Below are 26,557 nucleotides of genomic sequence, written 5' to 3'. Positions count from 1 at the left end.
CTTGTCGGTGGAGCAACTTCCATGCGTGCCGGTCTTCTGCCTTCCTTTTGACTTCCTGATACGACACAACGTTGATTTTTTCCTTTATTTGGGTCATATACGCTCTCCTTGGTCTCCCCCTTTGCCTTCTTGCCTCAATTCCTCCTTCTATTATGTTTTTAATGAATTCGTCGTGTCGTATCAGGTGTCCAAGCATTTTCCCTCTTCTGTTATCTATAGTTCTCAGCAAACTTCTTTTTTCTCCTATTATATTTAAAACCTCTTCGTTAGTTTTCATTTGAGTCCAACTGATCCTTGCCATTCGACGCCAGCACCACATTTCAAAAGCCTCCAGCCTCTTCCTATCACGCTGTGTCATTGTCCACGTTTCGCTACCGTATAGTGCTATGCTCCAGATGTACACTATTTACTTATAACGAATGCTATTTACCTTATGTTGAAATGAAAAAATGTCATACAGTGTAACCCAGTGTTTTTTAATGCTGCCATCTAGTGTCGACTGGCATAACCACTACACTAAGAGCCCTTATTCCTTAGAGCGTTCATCAATTTCGTGAAATAGCCATTGATAGATGGCGTTGGCGCTCGGTACGCGAGCCACCGGTAACGCAACACACATGCAAGAATGATCTTGATAGTTTTGAATTTAATTGCTAGTAACAATTCTTTTGGTTTCATGTGTTAACTTTTTTGTAAAGTTTACAAAAGATAAGAATATATTATTATTATATGGTACCTACTAATTGTAAGTAAATAAACTAAACAGTTTCAAAGAGCTGAGCTGTGTGCAAAAAATTACATGTGTTATTGGCCCGGCTAATGAGATCAAACATGGTCGAGTTACGATAAGTATAATAGCAGTTCTGTTATTCATTTCCTGACTCGATCATGTGACCTTGGACATCATCGAGATCGACGCTGCTCATCAGCCCAAATGTAATAAGCCCAAACATAGTGGAGTTATTATGAGTAAAATAGCAGTTTTGTTGACCATATCCTGACTCCACCATGAAAACCAGAACCTCATCCTGGGGGCCGGTTTTTGAATCTCACATATGGGATTTGTCACTAAAATACCGGTTGAAAACAGTGAATTGCTTAGTATTTTCAGTGACAATTTTCTGAATTCGAACGCGTGAGACTCAAAAATCGGTCCCCTGGTCCCGAAATATAATAATAATTCAAACTCTCATCAGACTTCAAGTAAAGTTTCTTGGATAAAATTGCATGTGTAAAAATCAGGCGGACCGTATGCCTGTTTACCACCAACAGGATCAAGATTTGTTTAGTCGCAGTACCTACCTATACAGCACTTCTCAGAACTATCTAGCTGCTTACGCTTACGACGAGAGCACGGTGCGCCGGACTATCGAACGTAGGTCCACTTTCTATGAGCGCTGGGCGCAGACTGAACTGAACTGAGCAGTGAGCGGGCCCGTGTCAGCAGTGTATTTTATTCGAATTTTATGTGCTTTAAAATAGTACATTACGATACAAGTGCGTAAAAAAGGAAGTTCGAAACGAGTGGCGATAAATTAAAACACGACCGAAGGGAGCGTTTTAAATCGACACGAGTTACGAATTTCCTTTTCGCACGTGTATCGTACGACGTTTTTCAGTACAGATGAGCCTCCGAAGTTTCGACCTGGCATATAATGAACCACTTCTCGCACTAGTGCATAAAAAAAACACCATCTGTACTGAAAAATATCTATCGACACAAAGGTATGTCTTATATGTATTTTTTTTTTATATGGCAACAAGAAGTTCTGGTTTAGGATAATATTATTATTTAAGAGTTACAATAAATGCAGGAATCGCAGGAATTACAATGAACGCCCCTTAAAGAGTAGTCTAATTATATTTTTTTTGTATGGGTACCTTTCCTTGTTAGTATATAGCCGGAGTTATTAAAAATAAAATAAAAATAAGAATGAAGATTCTTACAGAAAGAAAAAAGTAAACAATCAAATAATAGAAAATAAAAGAAACAAAAATAAAACTGCAAAAGCACGCCTCAGCCGAGGTTCGAACTCACACCGCTGGCGCGGCGTCCAGACGTCGAAACCGCTAGGCTACGAGCCCGTTGTAATAACTAGTTAATTTTGTGATCCTATTCACCAAAGTCAAGTGCTAGTACATATATCGTAAGGTCATCGCACTAGTATTTCATATTTTTAGTTTACACTTAAATTTTAATATTTTACGCAGACAATCTCGTATCACCGTGCACATAATCAAAGGCTGTCAATACATGTAAGTTACAAAAATTGTAATTTCCTTACTTTTTAGGCACATTACTCCTTTGGTCAACTTATGTTAATTTGAATATTTTGAATTTTTATTATAAGAAAATATAAAAAATGAAATATGAGACTAGTAATCAATCGTTATTTCTCTAGTCCGACCTCTCTACGTATTGAGTTTGCTTCTAAAAATCAAATAGCTTGATCGCGCGCCCATCGCCATCGCATCGCGTCGCATCGCCGTCGCGGGCCGTCGCGGGCCGTCGCTTACGCAAGACACTCCCATATGAACACAGCGGTTTGATCGCATCGCGTCGCATCGCGTCGCTTAACATTCGCATGTTCATCGCTAGTTCGTCGCGTCGCATCGCCGTCGCGTTCCGTCGCCCACCTAAGACAAGTCCATAGAGATAGAAGGCTTGATTTCGTCGCATCGCATCGCATCGCGTCGCCGTTGCGGGTTCGTCGCTCACGCAAGACGCGGCGTTACTGCGTTTTAACTTTGAGGTGCTCAGTGTGAGATACGAGATTTTTTCAAAGTAGTGACGATATCTGCGTTGAACTATGGTTGACTAGTAGAGACTGCAATTGCAATCAAGTTGATAATAAATTAGACCCGAGAGCAGCTATTGAAAAACTTTTTCTTTTGTTAAAATCTCATATACATTTTGGATATTTGTTACGTGAGAACATAGTAAACATTTGAATGAATACTATAGTTTCCTACGAGTCAAATCAGCTTCTTTATAAGAACTGTCAAAACGATTTGCTTATATGGAATTACTATGAAATACTGAGGAGTGACGTCACGGCCAATTCATTTACTTTATATCTTTCTCTTTGACTTATTAAATAGAAATTATGCTTAAACATAACCACTGTCCATATTTCTCTTCTAATTATGTGTTGCTTTATTTCGTGCACTGCATAAAATATTTTATTTTAAGTTATAGGAAACTAGCCTATATTCTTCCATATTTCAAGTAGTTAGGTATGGCTGTTATGCGATATGGTATAGAAGTAACCAACCCAATTACAATTTTCAAGCTATAAACCACGCTCCGTTAAGGGCCTACTAACCGGTGTTTACGATAGAGAAAGTTTGCAATTTTTGACGATTCATAAAGAGCATGAAGAATTTTAAAAATCTCCATTATTTTATCGCCTCTTTTGGCTAACTGCTGTCACCGCACGACTATCGTTTTAGGAGGCTAGTTAGTCTATGCAAATAAGGCCCACTTGCACAAGGTTAGTGGGCTGTCAACTGTCAAATTCCATATAAAATGGTGGGTCTTCGTTGGTGCAAGTGGGCCTAAGAGACATTGTCGTATATAAGTACAAAAGCATGTTGGATAGTCGACAGGTTTTCGAAGCCTCTATATATGTATCTTATCTGAAATGTGTGTGGGATTTTTCACATTTCGACCCATGAGGATCTTTTATGCAATTACCCCCATGATCTTTCACCTACTCAAGAGCTTTCTTGACCATTGAGGCCCATTACTCCCCTTATGTATACTAAAGTTGTGATTGTTGTTCCCAGGGCCAGCCTGCCAGTGCGCACGGCGCGGCTGCTGCAGCGCTCCCGCGCGCAGACGCCGTCGGACGCCGCCAGCGAGGGCACCGCCTCGCCCGCGCCCGCGCCGGCCACCCTGCTGCAGGACGTCGTGGACATCAAGACGCTGCTTCTGCAGCTGAAGCGCGTTTTGCAGGAGGCATGTATCTTGTATAGCATGATTAGTCCTTGTGTAACGCCTTTATGTCAGTGCTCATTCCGTGCCTTGTCTTGTAATGCCTTTAGAAGACCAACACTAACGTGTTTTGAGCGTGTGCGTTTAGCCTGTGCGCTGTGCAAAATGGCGATACGTTAGCGTTGCTTCGAGCAAATAAACAGTTGACGCTCAAAACGCTCAGAAGACGAGTGGGTGGATTGAGTTGGTTCTATAGTTAACTCTGCACTTAATTGTAAGAAATTAGTGTAAATTGAAGTACACCTAAACCAGAAAACACAGAAAAGTTCTGGTTCTTAAGACAAAACTCTGGCTTGCTTCGTGATAAGCTGATGAGCCGAATAAAACGAGTACGCACGCTTACACACTTAGGTAATTACTCACTTATGAGTTTGAGTCATTCACCGATTAGCCCACAAGTTGCGATTTTGATCGTGATGTGCGTAAACACGAGGAAATATGTTATGAAATCACAGTTTTGCCAACTATGCCGATCCTTTACCGCTTAGTAAGGATTTAACTTCTTCCGATTTCTGCATTTGTCATTTTCTAATGTGTGCCTTTTACTAGTTATTAGTCCTTAAAGTCCCTTAATCACATCTTATATTACGAGCATAATGTTAGATTACGCCACCGACCGATTATTTGACTAGATTTCATCAATCAAATAAATATACTCTTTTTAATATTCATTTTAAAATATTATGACTATTAGTCGGTATTGTAACAATGCATTGTACTTAGTGAATGCAAGATTTAAATTTTTTGCTTTCGCAAGGTTTATTTTTCGAACTTGAAACACATTTACTGCTTGTCTTAAATGTAATTAGACGTAAATATTAGTCTAAGGGCCAGTTGTATCAACCACATTTGACAGACACATCATCGTCACGCAGCAGACGTCTATGGAACTTCCCATACAATAAAATTTAACGAACGCTTTTTAACGGTGACAGACGGTTTGGTGCAAGCGACCCTTAGATTTCATCAGTGCCCACGTTAAATTTAGTGCAGTTTAACAGGTAGCTGCATGTTAACCTACAATAATTATGCTTTTTTAATACTTTTTGATAGCGGATACCAATAATTTATCATTTCATTAGGTTGCAGTAGGTACAAAAAGCTGTGACTTCTATTTTGTTCTAGTTTGTTCTTTTAAACGTTTTACATACTGTAGTAAAAATGTTTTAGGCATAAAATGATCGGGTCCTATGGAAAATTACTGAATTGCAAAAAAAGGAGAGTCTAATATTTACCTCTACAAAATTCCAAATAAAATTGTAATCAACTATTATTTGTCCAAGGTAAAGATCAACCCACATAATAATGTGTGATAAGTTGTTTGAGAAACCTTAAGTACTTTCTCCCAATCCAAACATAAGCGGACCTTCTAATTAACATAGTCTGCGCAGAAAAATATGAATCGTACAATGTTTAATGTATAGGAACCCATGCCTTCCATAACTTTTTTCGTTCCAAATAAACTCTTCCCCCGTCTCTTGCTCCCGTGTGGTGACGGGTTAAGAATTTCACCACCCCCTTTCTTCCCGTGGGTGTCGTAGAAGGCGACTGTGGGATATGGGTTATATTGTGGCGTAGGCGAGAGGCTGGCAACCTGTCGTATCGTTGTATGTTGTATGTATGTATGTAAATAAACTCTATGACAAAAGTAGACTTTCTGCACACTATTCACCTTGTAAGTTTACCAAATATACAGACAAATTGACAACCTCCACCTTTTTTTGATGTCGGAAAGTTGAAATCATTGCTTCCGTTTCCTCAATTTCCTAGCTCGTTAAAGTTATCCGTCAATTTTCATTGCAACGTAGGTTATTAACCGGGTCCACACAGAGTGAAGCGAGGCAAGTAGATATCGTAGATGGGCCAAGGCCGAGGCAGATTGCTCGGCCGAATAGGTAGGAGGGAGTAGGTATAGGTACGAGTAGGTACCTACATTAGCACATTATTTGCCTCGCGCGGAAATTATCTCGCTCTGTGTGGACCTAGCTATTAAAATGCAGTTATAGTATCTACATCCTCCTTGATGCGTTATCCCGGCATTTGCCACGGCTCATGGAAACCTACGGTCCGCTTTGACAACTGATCCCAAGATTTGACGTAGACACCAGTTTTACGAAAGCGACTGCCATCTGACCTTCATACCCGAAGGGTAATAACTAGGCCGTATTGGAATTAGTCCGGTTCTCTCACGATGTTTTCCTTCAACGAAAAGCGACTGGCAAATATAAAATGACATTTCGCACATAAGTTCCGAAAAACTCATTGGTGCGAGCCGGGGTTCGAACCTGCGACCTCCAGATCGAAAGTCGCACGCTCTTACCGCTATGCCACCAGCGCAGTAACAGTATCTATCTACATATGATAGAAATGTCCATTAGAAACATGTCTGAATGTAGAAACGCGATGTACTATTCTGATAGTGATGTAAATACATATAGGTAACATTTACGTGTTTGGTATGCATAACGAGAAAGCATGATTATTATGTTGACGTGTGCAAGTAAGGGCGTAAACGTAGGAAGTAGCGTTCATTTGTAATTTCCCCCTAGTTACTCTATAATAACACGCGTTGCGGTACCTCCTGACCAATCATGTGTGACCGCGAGTTAACATTATGGCGTTACCACATTCAACGACGCGCTTTTCATATTGAAACGATAGTTACTCATGAAACAAAACTATAAAAGCGAATTATATCGTGTATAATGAATTTACAATACATCCCGACGTTTCGAACACTTTGCAGCGTCCCTACTTACATATAGCCAGTCAAAAATTGCTGATGATTAAAGATGGATCAGATAGATACTTTAATTACATTTTGGAATCCACGACACAACACAGTCATCTACATATACAAAACATATATAATATGTATAAGACGTACAGTGAGCTGCAAAGTGCATGACGAATTTGTCAATGAATTCATTCGTAATTTCTCCATGCAATTTTGCAGCTCACTGTACTTACCTACTACGTTCTGAAATGCTAATGGCTTAGTGTTACTTGATCCACCTATACAACTCTAATAACATACTGAAATCTTTCGAAAGTCACGTAATCGTGTACCGAAGAATGATACAGCCAAATGTGAACTATGTCTATGATACCATAATATAAAGTGTGAGTAAGGTGAGTAATCAGCTCTAATGCGTCTAACTGTATTTGTGTTGATAAGTGTGGTGACTCCTTTGAACTAACGTTTCCCATGCGCGGTTCAACAATTTATTCTATAAGTCCCATAGATCAGAATCTAAACTCATTGTTCCATCGTGGAGGTAGTGTTTGGGAAATTTCAGATAGCTAATGACTCTAATCCGCCTTTTTAGCACAATGCCTAATTGAAACTGCGTTTCTTAGATCTTTATTACTTAGATGTTCTTGCAGCTAATGTGCAATTAAAATGAAACAATGCATAGTGTCAGATAGATCACGGTCCCCACGAGGTTTGCTATCAAATTTCTACTTTTTTGTTCTCTGTTGTCACTCCCATTTGTAAGGGCATGAATTGGTCGAAAACAAACGTATAAAGTTACAGGGAAGGTTAGAAATAAAAGGCAGTTGCTATGTTCGGAGTAAACCAGTGTTTTGCAATAGATACTGTATGTAGTGGTATCGGTTTACAGGTTGGCAAGTTCATTTGCCTTAAGTAATGGAACGTTGGGTTCGTATTAGGGCAGGCGCGTGTGTTAAGAAAAGGTGTCTATTTAATTTGCACGCTTTAAGAGTCATATGTTGTATGTACCTCTAACTACATATAAAAATACGACGTAATATCTGTACTATTGAACGTAATTGATAAAATTAAAACAATAATACTAATCATAAACTAAACCTTAATCTAAAAATAAATACCTAAGTAAACTAAAAATATTAAAAACTAAGTAACCTCCTTAAATAGGCATGGTGATGCCGTAGACACTGGCAGCATTTCCTCGTTGTATCGCAAGGCTTATTGATAAATGATTTACACATTGCTGATACATTTATATTTTTTGCTCATTGCTGTGTTAAAAAAAACTGCAAGCAAATTCTATATCAAGCATGCTACTTTGAAAAAATACTGCAAGTATCGTGTTCTGCCAATAAAAAGAGAAATAGAATTAGTATAATGTATAAGCTGCATATTATACAGATCTATGTGAGATAGTTACGAGATTTTTCCAAAGTAGTGATGATATACCTTACACCTAAGCACTGATTGACTATAGAAGGATCATAGGCGACCTGCTAAAGGTATAAGATATCAACCTTAACCTGTAGTGTCAGTACCTCTACCTAATACACAACTGTATGCATATTTCGGCGGAAATTTGATGGTATATTCTCTGTTCTGCGCATATTTCACAGCATATTTATATGTACGCAAATAAATGGCTTTTTCAGCTAACCTGCAGTCCGTCTATGATTCTCAGTATCAATTTGACCGATTAAACGACAACTCGAAACGTTTTATAGCCATGGGGCCGATTTTTGAATCTCGGCCATTTTATTTCGTGAAATTCGTTCAATAATATCTCCACTACTAGCGATTTAAATTCTACTAACAGAATCGGAAACGAGTGGTCATTGCCACTAGTTTTAAAATTACTAGCCGTCCTTTTTCCACAGACTTACGAACGGCGAATTCGTGCGTTCAAAGTTCAAAAATCGATCCCTATGTGACAAATGTCTTTATCAGGCCGTTTTCACATTATCCGATCCGATATCGGATGTCGGAAGAATTTCAATAAAAAAATCCAAGATGGCGCCTGTAATGTATGGGATATCGGTCCGACATCCGATATCGGATCGGATAATGTGAAAACGCACTCAGTTGCGATGTTGCTTCGCGTTGTCATTTACTTATCGCTAAACAGTGCGACATAAAATGTTAAAATTAAATACTGTCACCGGTAATAACATCGCACAAAAAGAACGTCGCATAATTATCTGACACAAAGTTATTTCTATAACCATAAGAGCGTGTCAGATATTTATGCAGCCTATTTTGTTGCGATGTTATTGCCAGTGACGGTACAATGCAATTAAACAGTTTCCATACAAAGTTGCGTCAAAAATGCAACGGTTACGTAGAGAGTGGCGCTTTTTTTGTACATTTTTATGGCGCACCGGTGGCATCAATGTTTTGCTATTGTCCTAATGTACTTATAAAGCTAGTTGGCACATTTTTGTTTGCGTGTTTGTTGTAATGTTTGTCTGTTCGCATCGCCTTGTTTGCCGCACGCAGCCGGGGGACGAGCATCATTCGATGAGTGTAAGTAACGCCTCCGCCATTTGCAATAATATTTAAGGGTGAAGTCACATCTATGAGCATCGCACCGAAGTTTGTGTATGAGAAATCGCTCTTTAGCTTCCAGCTTTCCGATGCGTGAGCGTCTTCATATTCATACGAACGAGCGATTTTGGCTCGATGCTAGAAGTGACTTCAACCTAACGGAGCGCAATTCCACTTTGTTTCATGATAGCTCGTAACATGACAATGCCGTGGCCGAGCGAGCTATAAGAATTTACAAGCAAATTTTTCAGTATTTTGGCAATTTGCTTGTCATGATATGATATGTCATTTAAAAAGTCGAATTTGTTAAAAGTCGAAGTTTAAGCAAAGAGATCATTAATAAATAATACCATACTTACCTAGAAATGAAATTAATATGCCTATATCATATTGGCTATATGAGATAACTCATGGATATTGAAACTGTTCTTTAAGAATGAAAAAGAGATGAGTGGGTATTTTATCTTGTATTATTTAGTCATAAACGAGGTCATGAGATGCTTACACATTACAGATCTATACACCGTGTATTTATTGAATTCTTTGAAATAACAACATTGTGGAAGTTACACATAGTTCGAATTTCGAAAACCAGCTTGCTCAACTGGTTTCACCAGTAAACCCTCGATATAGTTAGGTCCATTGTAGGAAGCAGAATAGCATTTAGCTTATTTTCTGAAAAACACCATACACCTGCGATAGATATTCATCAATTGCTGTTAAGAAACGGGCTTTGTGTGTTCGATATGCCATTGACGACATGCCACTGTTTTGTGACTTATTTAGTGTGAGTTAATTGTAAAGCCCGTTTCTCAACAGCAATTAAAGTGACATCTATCGCAGATGTATGTTTTTTTTTTTAGAAAAAAAAATACGAATTTAAGAAAACTAACAATGCCATTGTGTTTCCTATAATGGACCTAACTATATGCCGAAGTTAACGGAATTCAATAAAAATACGGTGTAGATTCACTGGCTGTCTATAGATGTTCAAAATGATTCTTGTTTGAAAACCAACCTACAATAATATTTGTTTTTAATGATCTCTCTGTCAGACTTTAATACCGCTGTTAATGCTTCTTCCTTTCTTTTACGGCACTTTCACCTACCTATACTGTAACTTAGATGCCTTGCTTATAATTTCCTTCTTTCCAATCTTATAGCTCATGTTACTTACTATACTAACTTTAGCACTCGGACCTTTAGTGTCACTTTACAGGTATTTCTAAGGCACCATCCACACACAGGCGCCGCATGTCCTGAGACGCGGAACGGACGTCAGCGCCGCGCCACCCGAATGTAATTTAAAAAACGTCTCCTCAGTACATTTTGTATAGGAAGGACGTAAGACGCGCCTCCAGGCTACGCGGCGCGCGCCTCAAGCAACGCGCCCCAAGCCACGTCCCTTGCGCGTCCTTCCTATACAAAATGTACTGAGGAGACGTTTTTTAAACTACACTCGGGCGGCGTGGCGCTGACGTCCGTTCCGCGTCTTAAGTCATGCGTCGCCTAAGTGTGGGTTGCCGCTTAAAGCGGGTTAAAGATGAGGAAATACGTATTCAAAGGCAGGCTAATTTCCCTACATTATTACAAGACGTTTAGGGTCTCATTACTTTCCATCCATACCCGTCTTCTGTCCCGATCTTTCCGCTTCTTCTAACACATCAAGCGCGCGACAATCTCGAGCGTCTTACACTTATCTACTGGTGACGGGGAAAATGGGGCTGATATTACACTATTATAGAAATATGTTCATAACATCATAGACAACATGCCGTCCTTTTTCTTCACGTTGGAGAAGAAGACAGCCATACAGACCTATGATAAGATATATGATAGTGTACTATCGGCCTTAAAAAGACGACTCCTCAACTAATGTTCGTACTATGTCGTTGCAGAGCGAAACTCTCGACCCGTTGCTGGCCGCGTGCGCGGAGAGCCCCGCGCGCGTCAACGGGCGCCGGCCCCCCGCCTCGCCGCTGCACCCGGACGCCTGCGCCGAGATGCGACGGCAGATCCTGTACCTGCAGGTCCGTACTCTTTAGCTATTAACCCGTTACCTGTGCTGAGATGCGACGGCAGATCCTGTACCTGCAGGTCTGTACTCTGTAACTCTCGCTCGACCCATTGCTGGCCGTGGGTGTGGGGAGCCCTGGCGCCGGCCCCCCTCCTCGCCGCTGCACCCGGACACATGCGCCGAGATGCGACGGCAGATCCCATACCTGCAGATCGGTACTCTGTAACTCTTGCGGTCTGTATTCTTATATCTCTTAGGAAATCATGGCACCTCTCAAACGGGTGCCTTGTTCCTGGGTTACAATTGATAGCGAGGAGCTGGAAAACTACAGCTGCAAAGTCGTCCCCAAAAAGACGACGAACCTCCACATGGATGGAGACCGAGCCGTGACACCTTCAAGATATCGAATTATCGACTGATATCCAGTTCATTATAGCTCATGGGAAATACTGTAATCAAAACAATTCACCTCACCCTCAATTCAATCACCTTGAACTTACTACTGGCCGCGTAGATGCTATAGCAGACTTCGATTCTTGCTTCTCTGTATGATGATTCATCGTTATATTCTTACATTTATTGTCTTCTCATATTCAAATAATTATTTTAAAATAAACGGCTGTTCAACTCTTATCATTTCCAGAGTCAACTGGAAGAGCGCGACCGACTGGTACGCGTGCTGCAAGCGCAGATGCTGCGAATGTCAGAAGGGCACGAGCCTCGCGCAGATGACACCTGCAACGTGGCCACGCAGACTGATCGGGTGAGTAGTCTGTCAAGCCATTTACATCACCAGAATAACCTAACCACAAAATTTTAATTTTGCAAAAAATCCGACATAGACAAACAGATAGACAGACAGACACGCCAAACTTACAATACCCCGGGCACCCCGGCGTTTTTGCGTCGACGGCTAATTTAAAAAATGTTACAGTAAATAGCGCGAATGACAAACTTGTGTAGCCGATTATATCTGCTTATTTGCGTGTGTATGCTTTCAAACGGAATGTTCGTCTCTTGATATATATTTATATTATGGGAATTAAATATTGTTTTTTTTTTAATACTACGTCGGTGGCAAACAAACATACGGTCCGCCTGGTGGAAAGCGGTCACCGTAACCTATGGACGCCTGCAACTCAAGAAGTGTCACATGCGCGTTGCCAACCCATTAGAAACTTGTACACTCCCTTTTGCTGTGTTAAGTACACAGCAAAAAGGAGCCCGAGCAGAAAATAAGTTCCGTACAAATTTTTAAGAGCTCGTCTCTTATTCTTTTTAAAAATGGCAAAAATCAAACGAATGTACAAGCTGCATAAAAATATAAGCCTGGTATACTAATAACTCTCCTGGTAAACCTACTTCGCTACATTTTATATAAGCATGTATGATAAATTGTTATTTTTCTTAAGTCGTAAACTATTCAGCGCGATGAAGTCATTCATATAAAGTGTCAGGTACTCGAAAAAAAAGCGTTGAAATATAAGTAAGTAAGTAAATAGTAAATATTATAGGACATTCTTACACAGATTGACTGAGGCCCACGGTAAGCTCAATAAGGCTTGTGTTGTAGGTACTCAGACAACGATATATATATAATATATAAATACTTATATACATAGAAAACATCCATGACTCAGGAACAAATATCTGTGCTCATCACACAAATAAATGCCCTTACCGGGATTCGAACCCGGGACCGCGGCGTAGCAGGCAGGGTCACTACCGACTGCGCCAGACCGGTCGTCAACATCTTCTAGCATCACACATCATATTAATTATAAGTTTAACATTCGCGTGTTTTCGTTTCAGTTGCGGCCGCCAATGAGCTCGGCGCTAACGAGTTCTGAAAATTCCGGTTTAGTGAGGTAATTAAACTTCATTTCTATTATTACAGATGTGCAAAAAGGGTTTCCTTCGGAAACGTTCGTATTTGTCATTCTAGTTCAGTCAATGTCAGTACATCTTGTACTGAGACTGACTGAAATAGCATGACACGTTCGTACGTTTCCGTAACAATACGAAGGCAACTCTTTTCGTACTACATCTGTAACACACTTTTTACACAAAGAGCTAGTACGGGCCTATGATGCTACCTTGTGGCACTCCACTAATTACTATCTATTTAAACATTCTATCTAGTATGTGTTTTAAAAGCAGCAGTTTTTGTTTTCACATAAACATATTGTTGTATATATTTAAATATTTTCTTATTTATTGTTTTAGGTTTATCGTCACTTCAATACATTCGTTGCAGTCTATATTACGCACACTGCACTCATTTGTCACTGTCCTTTATACGCCGCCTATAATCCCTTCATATTATTTCTCACTATGTAAAGAACATGGCAGCATTATATTACACAACGCCGTTACAAGAACTCATAACTTTGCTTGTGACATCAGAAACTCTAGATGGATTCTAGCATTGAGAGACTACATGAACATGAAGATGACCTTCGCACCCACTTCAATGTGCAGGGTCACTCTCACAGTTACTCCATATTTCGCAGGCATTTTCATCTGATCTCTATTTCATTTTTGTAAATACTACCTCATATAATTCATCTAGATCTTACTATCTTAATCATTATAGTGTTACCACTATTTGGACATATGTAATTGGCTTCTTCAATTCTACCAAATTATAGAGAGACTACAAGTTTAGCTTTATTCGTCTTATCTAATTCAATGTTAAATACCATGTCATGGTCATTAGGTAGTGGTACTACTGTATGGACATCGACTTTAATATCATGTTCTAATTTCCTCACATGCTGCTTTTAATTCAAATTGGATTTTGGGCAAATGTTGTCTTTGGACCCCGGTGCAGTTTCCACTTGGGGGGCGTTCGTCCGTCGACGCAGGTAGCGTGGCTCGACTGCTTTCTCGCTGTTTGCCTCTTGTGTTCGGTCAATGTGTTGTGCTTGCTGTATCTCGCCTACCAGCCGGGCGAGATCTTCAGGATGTCCGATAGGGATATTGAAGATTGTTGCTATAGATACATCAAGTGATGCATGGGAGTTAGACTCGATGATCGCATAACAAAGTAATATTGTGCCTATGTATATATCGCCTGTAACTACTAGTTATTTTAATGCAGTATGTAATGAGAGTATTGTCTTCAAGCCTGTGCTGGATGGGTTGAAGTCGAAGGGTATGAACGCTACATAACGGTTGATTTAACAGCACGATTTGGCACTTGATTTTTCACAAGCGTGGTTGTAGGAACGATGCATTATTTTTGTATTGTAGGTAGTCGTGTGTTTTGTCGTTCTGTTTTTTTTCTTGTTTTGAACTAATTTGTAATTTACTTTGATTATGAAATCGCTCTCTGTTACACGCTGCCCAGCAGAACGTAAAGGTGAGATTCAAAGGCACAATCTGATATATAGAAGTTGGTAGAACCTAAATGCAGATTTAATTCCCTTTTCAAAAAGGAGTACCTGTTGGGTACTTACGACTAGTAAAAGTAAATAAAAGATCTGTAGGATCTGTTCTATTGCAAGCGTAAAAATCCTATTTTATCTTTCACTAAAAATATTTTCTCATTTATCTATGTACCATCTGTGAAGTGAACAAACTGTTACACCTACTAATATAAATTTATTTTTTTCAGTTGGAATGAGCAAGCTAGCGGGAGGAAGCTGCCGGTGTACAGTGAAGCACAAAAGACTAAGAGGCCTGTAGTCAACGGGACCGTGAAGTGCCAGTGTGGTGCGCGCAAGGACGAGGAGCGGCGGACGGACGCGGTCCAGCTCAAGACCAACAGTCGGGTCGGCTCCAAGTACCTGCAGGCCTTGGCCAACAGCGACTCCAATCGGTATGTCAAGCGGGACTCCTCCGTGGGCGAGAAGACGGTCCGCAAGAGCCTGTATTCCACCAGATCTCGTTCCATTGAGAACTTCCACAACCAAGCGTACTCCAGTGCGGAACCATTGCTCGCTAAAAACGCAGTGATCGAAGAGAACATGATCAAACACCACACCTCGTACGGAGACCTGTATAATGGTCGGATCAGCAGCAAGGAGAGCGTGAACGGCAACAGACACAGTCCTAGTTTAAACGGACAGTCCACCGACACGGACTACAGCTCCGACGGCGGGTACAAGTCCCTGCCGTCGTCCATCAACTGCAGTAGTTATTCGCCGAAGAAGATCAGTGGCATCCCCCGGAGGTCTATCGAGCACAGGTTTCTTTCCGCTAAGACTGTCAAAGCGAGCGCCGTTTGAACCGCGTCCGTTCGCCTCAAGAGCCAGTTTCGGATTCAAGTCTCGTCAAATTTAATGTTTGTACATGAAAGTGTATTTTAATTTTATTCTACATTTCTCATTGTGATGTCACATCCACTAGTATTGAATCATCTGTAATTAACGGGCCTTTTGTGTGCCTATATTTGTGCAATACACTGGTGCATATCGTTAAAAAATTGTAGATTTATTTTGACAGCACCAAAATGTACATTATAGGCCCATTAACTTGCCAAAAGTGCTTTATGCACGTAATTATAGGTACCATTTTACATAAGTTCCTCATATTACATGATACTAAAATACATCCTGAATCGTATACTTAAAATATTTAGGTACAAATTCGTGGCTGGCTATGAGTGTGTGGAGGAATTGTGCCATCAGTCCGTGTCACGAGTGTTGGGACAACGCTTGTTCGCATTTATTGATTCCACTCGCGAGGCTAATCATAACTATCATAAGCTACTATATGAACGCGTACTTGTTGGATGCCAAATTATAACGGTGTAATCATTTCGATTTAATTATGTATCTCGATGTATTCGAAGTATAACTAACTGTATTGACGTGAGATGTAAACAGTCCATGTTTCGTTTCGTAATTTTCAATTGCATAGAGCACATTTTGTTTATTATCCTAATTTTAAGGCTAAAATTTGACCTCTGTATCATACAGTTAGCAAGAGCAACAGGAACTAACTTTGTAGGGTTAATTTACAAATTTGTATACAGGCGATAAAATGGTTATCTTAGATTTTCTATGGTAGACAAACTAGTAGATATAAAGCTGTAATATGTGATAAGAGTGGCTGTAAGAACTTGATTCGTTTCCACGTTATATCTTCCTGTTAACCATTGTAACTATTATTGAAAGTTTCATAATTTATTTGCTCCTTAGAGTTATTTAGTAGCGTCAGTAGGTATCATATAGGTACAAACGTGTCTTCTCTATGTCTCAATATTATGAAGCTACAAATAATTACCTATTTAGATAGAACGTAATCTCTGGTATCTCGGGCGACAGATCTCATTAATTTGCCTAAACCGAAGTTGCCAGTTTTTATCCGTGCAGTATAAATTTGTATCTTTATAATAATGAGTCCAGGCATTTTTGTAATCCGGAAGTCATTTTAAAGCATTTTGTATGATCAGTGTTAACGTAATTTAATGTAATTAGCCATACATAGTAAAGTTATATTAATCTTCCACGAAGCCTAATTATAAATATCCTATATTGATACCTAGTATAATTAAAGTGTAAAACATCTTCACGTTACTCAACGTACTTATGGCTACTTATCTTATTCGTTCTCAGTGCTTTCCTACGTTAGTTACGTGAGTCTTAAGCCCACTAGCTTTAGTAAAACAAAATATTATTTTGAAATTGTTTCAATAAATAGTTTTAATTTTGTATTGGTTTTTATTTCTATACCTCAGCTTAAAGTGCATACAGGATGTTCCTAAAACCAACGCCAAAACGAAAAGGGGTGATACTCGTAGGTCATTTCATTAGCTATAATCAGCTAGGACACCCGGTATACAGTGCGACATTTATTAAGGGGATAAAATGGAACTAAATTATTTCCATACACAATTGTTGCCATATTACGTCAAAAATGTGACAATTACTTATACGTAAAAAATGGTGCAGCCTGCCAAAAAAGGTTAACTAGAAATCAAAAAGTGGCATTCACAGATGTCATATATACCATAGATCAAGCAAACGTATCTACTTACCGTGTCAAATGAACTCAGTGAAATCCACTGAGTTGTCCGTCTTTACTCGCAGCTTGCAGCTTTCGGGCGTCAATTTTTGTAAGTTGAAGTCAACCAAAACATAAAAAATGCCTCGTTACGTGATATTAAATTGCAACAACACAAAAATTATGAACAATCATGAGCCTGAGACATATTTAAAATTACAGGCAAGAATCAACTTCAGTACAAAATTTGACACGCTCGGCCCCTATACAAATATATGAATTTGTTTCTTCTATCTAAATTAAGTTCTGTGGTGGCATTCAATATCAATTTATGTAAGAAACCATACTACAATGGTGCCACTTTTTTTCCAAATAATAAAAATACATACATACATACATACAATCACGCCTGTATCCCATAAAGGGGTAGGCAGAACACATGAAACTACTAAAGCTTCAGTGCCACTCTTGGCAAATAAGGGGTTGAAATAAAAATATTTTTTTCAGTACAGATGGTGTCTTTTTTTACGCACTAGTGCGAGAAGTGGTTCATTATATGTCAGGTCAAAACTTCAGATGGCCATCTGTGTAGCGAAGATTTTACTCTAGAAGGGATGTAACAGCAATCTGGCTACATGGGTCTATACATATAACACAGTACAACATAGCCATTGCACCGACCATGAATCAACACTCGATGGGCGTACAATTCCATCTCAAATCTAACTCGATCTCATCTCTTGTTATGAATGCAACCTCTAAACTCTCTCAGGGAAAATTAGAAGGGCCCCAAGTCCCGTGGCTCTTATCGGTGGATGCACGGCACAACTGAATCTCCAAAGGAGAACTCATCGTGCATCCCGCAACTCAGCACTCTTATCTCATGCTCAAGAACTTGCGATGAGTACTGAGGTGGGAACCATGTGGTCCCCGACGAGCCTCCACAACAACCCCTACAGCTCATCCATCAGCCTCCATAAAGTAACCTCCAGTAACTCAAACCGATAGCATACCAGCCACCTCACATGTTGCATTCAAACTCGAGCTACACACCGAATATCACTCAACTCAACAACTCAGCTCTATCTCAAGGTAGCCGTTAACTCATGGTCACTGCAATATCCATGAGTATATCAAATATAGCAATGTCTCACTTACCAAGAGCGTCGTACACGTGCCACACGGCGAATTACGTACCAGTACTCAGAGCACATCTCTCCACGTGTCTCAACTCGTTTCCGCTCTTTTCTCCTCGCGGTCACCTCTGACACTTGCTCACCTCCATCGCCAGTGTTACCAGTGAAGAATACGCTAAGAGTGACGGTTTGGATACATACCACAATAACAGACTTCGCGATCTCCGCGACACTCCCGAAGGCGAGAAGATCACATAAGTAGCGTCATCAACTGGCGCGTCCATTCGGCTATTCGTTCTCTAGCCCAAATGGCAGCGTTCCGCCTTGCTCTAGTCACTTCCTGTGGCTGGTCTTCCATAACACTTGTCTCTTTCAGTTCTGTCTCGTCGGGTATATCATTATCAGAAGCTTGCTCAGTTTGCTTAGGACTAGTTTCAGAATCTAACACAACTTCTCTCTCGATTGTCGATTCAGTAGGGATTGTTAACTCATCAATCTCCATCTCGGGCTCAGGAGATACCATCGTATCAGGTACTTTCGGGGGTTCTCTAATTTCAACTATCTCCATGGGCTCAGCTGGTATCTCTGCCATCTCAGTGTCTTGTGTTGGTAAACGTGCATAATCTGTTGGGCCGTACGTGTCAGACTCTAACGGATACAGGTGTGCTATGGATCTCGTGAATTCTGTATTCCCAACTACAACTTTGGCTGCTCGGCATTCACCGTCACGGCTTCGGATCAAGTTTGAAATTCTGCCAACCTTCCAATTGATCCTATTTTTGGAGTCATTCTTGATCTGGACGATGTCACCAACTTCTGGAGACTTCTTTGATATCACTCGCGGTTGTTTATGAGAGTGGCTGAATCTATCCCGCAGACTTGGTAGGTATTGGTTGGTGAACATCTCTTTATATTCGTTAAGTATCCTCTGACCTCTCTTCCAGCCTTCGACCAAGTCGACTTTTGTATTGGTGCCTTGTGAGGTTCCTTCGCAAAGTTCTGAGTTTATCTCTAGGCACTCACCTAGGGATAGAAAATCTGCTGGCCGCAGTACTGCCTCTGGGTCAGAACCCACTGCAGTCAAAGGTCTAGTGTTCAAAACAGCCTCAATCTCCTTCACTACTGTCTGCATTTGACCATCAGTTAATAAATGCTTATCAAGTGTGCGCTTCAAGCAGTGTTTTACCAGTCCAACTAAACGTTCATAGAAACCGCCTTGCCAGGGTGCAAGCTGCGTAATGAATTTCCACTTGATATGTTTCTCCTGGCAGTATGACTTGATCAGTACTTCACTCGTCAGCTTGAACTGTAGTGCATTGTCAGATATCAATACTTTAGGTGGTCCTCTGGCAGCTACGAAACGCCGTATCGCTAGCAAACACTCCTCAGCTGTCAAAGCCTTGACCAACTCCAAATGTACAGCACGAACTGCTAGGCATGTCATAAGACAAATCCATCGTTTTTCTCTGCCAGTATTTGTCTCCACTAAAACCGGTCCGAGGTAGTCTAATCCAGTGAAGGTAAATGGAGAACTATAGTTAACCCTTTCACTGGGTAGTGCAGGTGGTGGTGGCAGTTTGTAAGGACCTCCGGCATATTTCTCACACTGTGAACACATCTTTAGGGTTTTCTGTACTTGGGCTCGCCCATGAGGGATCCAATACTTCTCGCGTAATATGCTTAGCGTGTGCGGTACACCAACATGGTAGTTATCTCTATGCGTCTTCAGTATTATCTCGGTTGTGAAGGGTGATTTCTTCGGAATCAAAATGGGATATCTCTTATCATATGATAAATTTGCATTTGCGAACCTTCCTTTGCATCTCAAGATCCCATCTTCATCTCTAAAGAGACCTAAGTTTCGTGACAAACTAGTGACCTTTCCTGAAACTTCTTCTGAAAAGTATTTTCCTTGCAACTTCTTTATTTCGGACACTGACTCTTTTTCTGAGAGATCTTGCAAAGAATCCAAACTTTCATGAAGTGTAGTGGGTGCAGAATTTTCTTCCAATTCAGGAAAGTCAAGTTCATCATCTTGGTCTTCATATCCTCTCATTGTCATCTCTGGACCGTCCACCATGTCCAGAGCCCTCCCAACCAAGCACAATTCTTCGTTCTTCTGCTGCTTTGGCCAATTGTTTTGGTCTTGTAGAAGAAAATCTGGACCATGGAGCCATAGATCCCGTTTTTGATGCCACAGTTCTGGCCTAGTAGCTATATCTGCAGGGTTTTGTTTTGAGTTAACATAGCGCTGCTCTACTCCTAACATATCCTTAATTTGCTTGATCTCATTGACTCGTCTCAATACAAATGGTGGAAGCAGCCTACTTGATTCGATCCAAGCTAGGACAACTTGACTATCCGTCCACAAATATATCTTGCATATATTTAGGTCTAGGTGGCTTTTGACATACTTCAGAAGTCTACTTCCTATCAGACACCCTAGCAATTCAAGTCTAGGAATTTTGAGATCGCTCTTGTCTTCTGCCGGGGTTATTCTGCACTTAGACATAAGAAACGAAGTTGATACATGCTCTTCAGTTATGACACGCAAGTAGACGACTGCTGCATATGCATTCATTGACGCGTCAGTGAAGCAATGTAGTTCGTACTTAGTACAACCCGGCTTTACTCCACTTGTAACATGTCGGGGCAGTTCTACTTCGTTAACAGCTTTTAAATCTTTAATTATGTTCCTCCATGATGTCAACAAGTCTTCAGGCAGAATCTCATCCCATTTGAACTTCCTAGTACAGATCTCCTGGAACAAGAGTTTTCCCGGTAGCACGAGTGGGGATACGAATCCACATGGGTCATACAGACGCGCTAGCATTCTCAAGACTCCTTTCTTTGTAATGCCCTTGTCTACAGTCTCACTTTCAAAGGTATCGTTATTCAGATTGAGACGTAAAGTGTCATTTTTCAAATTCCATACCAAACCGAGGATCTTCATTTCACTCTCTGGTTTAGCTCTCTCTTGCTTGGGAATCTTGTCCATGAACTCTTTGTCGTTCGACATCCAATCTCGTATGTTCATTCCTAATTCATTGAATGAGTTCCTAGTTTGAGCATACAATTTGAGAGCCTCTTCTCTTGACTGAACCGAAGTCACCAAATTGTCTACATAACATTTATCCGCTATCACTGGAAGCAGACTCTTGTTAGTCCTTGAAATGTGGTATCGAATTGTTGCTGCTAAGAGGAAAGGGCTTGATATTACCCCGAAAGGGACTCTGCAGAATCTGTATTGAACGATGTTGTCTTCAGCCAGTTCTTTGTCCAAATCTTTGACCCAGAGAAACCTGGTCACGTCTCTGTCCTCTTTCTGTAGACCAACTTGAAGAAATGCTTTTTCAACCTCTGCAGTGACAGCAATCTTCCCAATCCTAAATTTCAGCAGCAATCCTGTCAAATCTTCCAGCATGTTTGGGCCCCTGTACAGGCACTCATTCAAGCTTTTCTCGTTTTTTAACTTAGCTGAAGCATCATAGACCAGTCTGCCCCTTTTTCCTTTCTGTTGAACCATATGAAAAGGTAGATAGTGAACAGGATGGTCGACTTGAGTGGAAGGATCCACAATTTCTATTATGTTAGCTTCCAACTGTTCCTTTAAGATTTTCTCATATTCTGTTTTATCTTCTTTATTTGATCTTCGCAATACACCCTTTAATCTACCAAAGGCAAGTCCGAAATTGGTAGGCAATTTTGGTGGATACTCTATCCATGGCCACTTGACCTGGTACCTTCCTTCACTGTATTTGACAGTCTTGTTGAAGTGCTGAACAGCTTCTTCCTCACATGTAGTTTTTGGAGAATCACATATCCCGATGCTCTCAAGTGACCATAAGAATTTGACGTCTATGGTACGCAGGGGAAGATCTGGTTCTGTAAAATGGTCTTGATTAATATCATGGCACTGGCAATACGTAGCCACAGATAGAATGTCCCCTTCCGTGTTGTTGGTAGCACTTCCTGCGAGAAACCAGCCAAAATCAGAATCTACTAGAAAGGTGTTATTCCCCAAGTCAACACTCTTTCTGATGAATGAAAAGTATAAGTCATTTCCAATCAATAAATCAATGCCTTCACCAGTAGAAGTATCGTCAGCCAAGATGTCTATCATCGGTGACTCTATCATAGCCATTGGTACCTTTGTAGTGATGTATGGGACTATATTCACTCTAATCATTCTTTCAACATTACGTTTACTTACTATAGTAATGGTTGCATATGGGCAAAGCATTTCTCTAGGCTTCTCTGATCCAAATGTATAAATCATTAGACAATCTTCTCCGTCAGGTTTGATATGTAGTAATTTAGCTATTTTGTTTGTGATGTAGGTACGTTGGCTTCCCGAATCAAGTAAAAGTCTAATGTGTAGACTTCTCCCCTCCGCTGTCCTTACTTGGGTTACAGCTGTCCCGCTGCACCTTTTGTCGACACAATGCTCTATTGTGCATCTTTGAGCAATGCACACACTTCCTCCTCCTGGTACATCTGGAGGCACGGTGCCCTATTTGAAAGCAAACGTAGCACCTGTCTTGCAGTTTCCCGATCCTTTCCTTATAGGTGTTGAATTTGGTGCAATCTTCACTATAGTGCTCCCCGTTACAAAATATACATGTTTTCTTCATGCGTTTCCTATTTTGATTTGAGACAGCTTCCCTCTTTTGTTGCCATCTTCGTTTTCTCGTAGCAATTTGCAACGTCGCTGTTGAAGCATCATGTTGAAGCTCCATCATGCTGGACTTCACAGGAATAACAGAACTCTCTGGATTTAAAACGACCAAACTCTTCGAACTTTCCATTGCTGTTATTACAGCATCTAAAGCTTTTCGGATTGCAGAAAATGAATCATCAATCGCCATCAGTCGCACTTGATATACTACTTTAGATGGAAATTTATTAAGTATAATAACTCTAAGGTGACTAGCATCAACTTTCTCCCCTAGAGCCTCCAATACCCTCAGGTGCTTCTCTATGGCGTTCAGAGTGCATCTACAATCTTCAGGTAAATCCTTTGCTACCGTAAGTTTTTGCAAAGCCTCGTTGTGAGCGTCAATGACCTTTGAAGGCTTACCGAAACGGCTACTGAGGATATCGACCGCAATTGGATAATTTAAGTTTGTAGTCTCCAAACCCTCAACTGCTTGAAGGGCTGGTCCCTCCAAAGATGCTAGCAGGTATGAGAGCTTCTCCACATTGGCAATATCCTTATTGTCGACATTGGCTGCAAACTTGTCCCAGAATGTATTCCACTTTAGGACATCACCATTATATTTGCCGAGTTCTAATTTAGGTAGACGTGTCCTATTATTGTTATCTCCTTCGTGGCAGTAGAGTTTCATGGCAATTTCCAATTCCGTTAGCACGTCCTCCGCTTTAATCTGCACGTCGCGACACTGTTTCCAAAGATCTTCTCTTACATTGGCGCTATCACCAGACAAATATCTGTTGAGGTCTGTTGTGAACGACGATAATCTATTATTAACATTAATTTTGACGGCAACTATCCTGTCCCTTTCTACGCCGGTCTCCATACTATGAAGAGCCTCGGCGGCTCCCGTTAAAGCTTCTGTTAGCCTCTCTAAGCGCAATTCTAATGTTGAAACTAAAAGGTCCATTTTGTACGCAATGCAAGCTACTGATACTCTTCATTTACTTATTAATCTTATGTGTGTCCTATTTGATGCTAATCTGCAATGAAATGCATTGATTTTGAGTCCACTTTAAACCATAGAAGTTTGCTAGTTTTACAAGAAGATGTTAATTACTATATTTACTTAATAGTGAAGGCGTCTTAAATTTATTACTTACAGCGAGTTATTTAGCAATCTGCTCACACACTTTAGCACTCCTAAATTAAGTAATTGCACAGTTTTATTTAATTTTTACTTCTAGAAACAAACTTTTATCACAGCACGCGAAAACGAACAGAAAACCGGGTAAGTTTACAAAACTTAAGCCATAGACTAAACTTCACTCTATTTCTTAAGCCTCCTTTACACGACCTGACCTATCAATCTGTCGTGTCCGCTACCGATTCGTTCCAGACACAACAAATATACCGCATCGTAAATATAGCCGTGAGGGAAATAAAACAAGTAAATGTTTTAATATTTATTATTATCCTTACACCTAAATTAATTTGTAATAAAACAAACGAAGTAAGGTGCACAGAATGACAGATTTATATAATAAATTCCGAACGTGATGAGTTGTGTATTTCCGAACGTGGACAGAGCAGTGTTGCCAATGTTTAAAAAAAACACGTAAATACCGCTCATTACAATTTCTGCGTAAATAAAATTTAGACTTATAGAACAAATAAAACTCATCTGTCGGCCGGTCCTCCGTGCAATATTAAGTACGGAGCTCGAGACGTGTACATTCTCTTCATGGTTGGGTAGGTAATATTACTACCTGTCTATACCCACCACAATGGTCATAACTACCCCATGTGTATACACCACTATGGGCATACCCAAACCAAAAAAAAATTGAGTTGAACAGAAAATTCTCAATATTAAGTTCATACTTAATTCTTTTATCTCTCCAAAGACGTCAACCGCAACCGACAGACTGCTTTAAGTTCGGTTTTAAGCATCTCCACCAAAAATGTAGCGAAGATTTTACTCTAGAAGGGATGTAACAGCAATCTGGCTACATGGGTCTATACATATAACACAGTACAACATAGCCATTGCACCGACCATGAATCAACACTCGATGGGCGTACAATTCCATCTCAAATCTAACTCGATCTCATCTCTTGTTATGAATGCAACCTCTAAACTCTCTCAGGGAAAATTAGAAGGGCCCCAAGTCCCGTGGCTCTTATCGGTGGATGCACGGCACAACTGAATCTCCAAAGGAGAACTCATCGTGCATCCCGCAACTCAGCACTCTTATCTCATGCTCAAGAACTTGCGATGAGTACTGAGGTGGGAACCATGTGGTCCCCGACGAGCCTCCACAACAACCCCTACAGCTCATCCATCAGCCTCCATAAAGTAACCTCCAGTAACTCAAACCGATAGCATACCAGCCACCTCACATGTTGCATTCAAACTCGAGCTACACACCGAATATCACTCAACTCAACAACTCAGCTCTATCTCAAGGTAGCCGTTAACTCATGGTCACTGCAATATCCATGAGTATATCAAATATAGCAATGTCTCACTTACCAAGAGCGTCGTACACGTGCCACACGGCGAATTACGTACCAGTACTCAGAGCACATCTCTCCACGTGTCTCAACTCGTTTCCGCTCTTTTCTCCTCGCGGTCACCTCTGACACTTGCTCACCTCCATCGCCAGTGTTACCAGTGAAGAATACGCTAAGAGTGACGGTTTGGATACATACCACAATAACAGACTTCGCGATCTCCGCGACAATCTGTACTGAAAAACGTCGTACGATACAAGTGCGAAAAGGAAATTCGTAACTCGTGTCGATTCACGTTTCTAACACATAATTAAAACTGATAACAGGACTTAATCGCGCATCGAAAGTCGGAGGTTAATTTTAAAACGTATGCGCGATTGTATCCCGTTTCCAGTTTTATTTATGATTAATCTTGTTTACCTATATTAAGTAAATGACTCATTCTCAAGAACGGCACGATTACATAATATAATACACATGCTTATTATTTAGATATTTACCACTATACACTACGATATCTTTATATTGAAGTTTTCCACGCTATCGCTAGGTACTTTGCCCTGCAGACAATCCGTTGTTCGGTCATGTACTTGGTACCTAATTACTTTGAATCACTGACATTCATTCAATACCTACACAATATCTTGATAAACAATTAGATATCTAACTGACGCGGCGTCGGAAAATTCTCATAATTTTCAGATTTCCATGTTCGCCGTTGGCGCTAGATTGTAATAGTTTGTCTGTGAACAAAGATTATATAGTAAAACTAAGGTAGTCATATGTTATGCGGCTTAAGCCTTATGCCCGTTGGGTTTAAGTAAATTTTGAAAAAAAAACCCGACATAGTGGACCGATTTCCATCAAACAAAAAACATTCCCGACTAATTTAGCTTTCAAACAAAAAAAACTCAATCTAAATCGGTTCATCTGTTCGGGACCTACGATGCCACAGACAGACAGACAAACAGACACCCAGACACGTCGTTTTTGCGTCGGTGATTAA

General features: G+C 40.4%; 3 protein-coding genes across 14 annotated transcripts in view; 1 reads left to right on the top strand and 2 right to left on the bottom strand.

Moving 5' to 3' along the window:
* LOC125224908 overlaps positions 1–16,952 on the top strand; it is a 151,469-nt gene extending 134,517 nt beyond the window's left edge. For 6 of the 12 annotated variants that reach the window (XM_048128416.1, XM_048128419.1, XM_048128418.1 and 3 more), the window contains 6 exons: positions 3,790–3,961; positions 9,228–9,254; positions 11,174–11,305; positions 11,936–12,055; positions 13,105–13,160; positions 14,912–16,952. In XM_048128416.1, coding sequence (XP_047984373.1) covers positions 3,790–3,961; positions 9,228–9,254; positions 11,174–11,305; positions 11,936–12,055; positions 13,105–13,160; positions 14,912–15,524 — 1,120 coding nt within the window. In that variant the 3' untranslated portion in view covers positions 15,525–16,952. The other 6 variants (XM_048128424.1, XM_048128423.1, XM_048128425.1 and 3 more) reach the window with 6 other exon arrangements.
* An 896-nt stretch (positions 16,953–17,848) lies between these two features.
* LOC125224745 lies at positions 17,849–20,322 on the bottom strand. Its single transcript, XM_048128187.1, has 2 exons — positions 20,192–20,322; positions 17,849–20,136 (listed from the first exon to the last, which is right to left on the bottom strand). The coding sequence occupies exons 1-2, from the start codon at positions 20,201–20,203 to the stop codon at positions 18,631–18,633; spliced, it is 1,518 nt and encodes a 505-aa protein (XP_047984144.1). The 5' UTR covers positions 20,204–20,322; the 3' UTR covers positions 17,849–18,630.
* A 1,508-nt stretch (positions 20,323–21,830) lies between these two features.
* On the bottom strand, positions 21,831–24,426 carry LOC125224986. The gene is made up of 2 exons (XM_048128503.1): positions 24,198–24,426; positions 21,831–24,077 (listed from the first exon to the last, which is right to left on the bottom strand). The coding sequence occupies exon 2, from the start codon at positions 24,002–24,004 to the stop codon at positions 22,751–22,753; it is 1,254 nt and encodes a 417-aa protein (XP_047984460.1). The 5' UTR covers positions 24,005–24,077; positions 24,198–24,426; the 3' UTR covers positions 21,831–22,750.
* Positions 24,427–26,557: the final 2,131 nt, after the last annotated feature.

Source organism: Leguminivora glycinivorella, chromosome 3, assembly GCF_023078275.1.
Source record: "Leguminivora glycinivorella isolate SPB_JAAS2020 chromosome 3, LegGlyc_1.1, whole genome shotgun sequence".
Taxonomy (NCBI): domain Eukaryota; kingdom Metazoa; phylum Arthropoda; class Insecta; order Lepidoptera; family Tortricidae; genus Leguminivora; species Leguminivora glycinivorella.
This window is presented reverse-complemented; position numbering and strand designations above follow the sequence as displayed.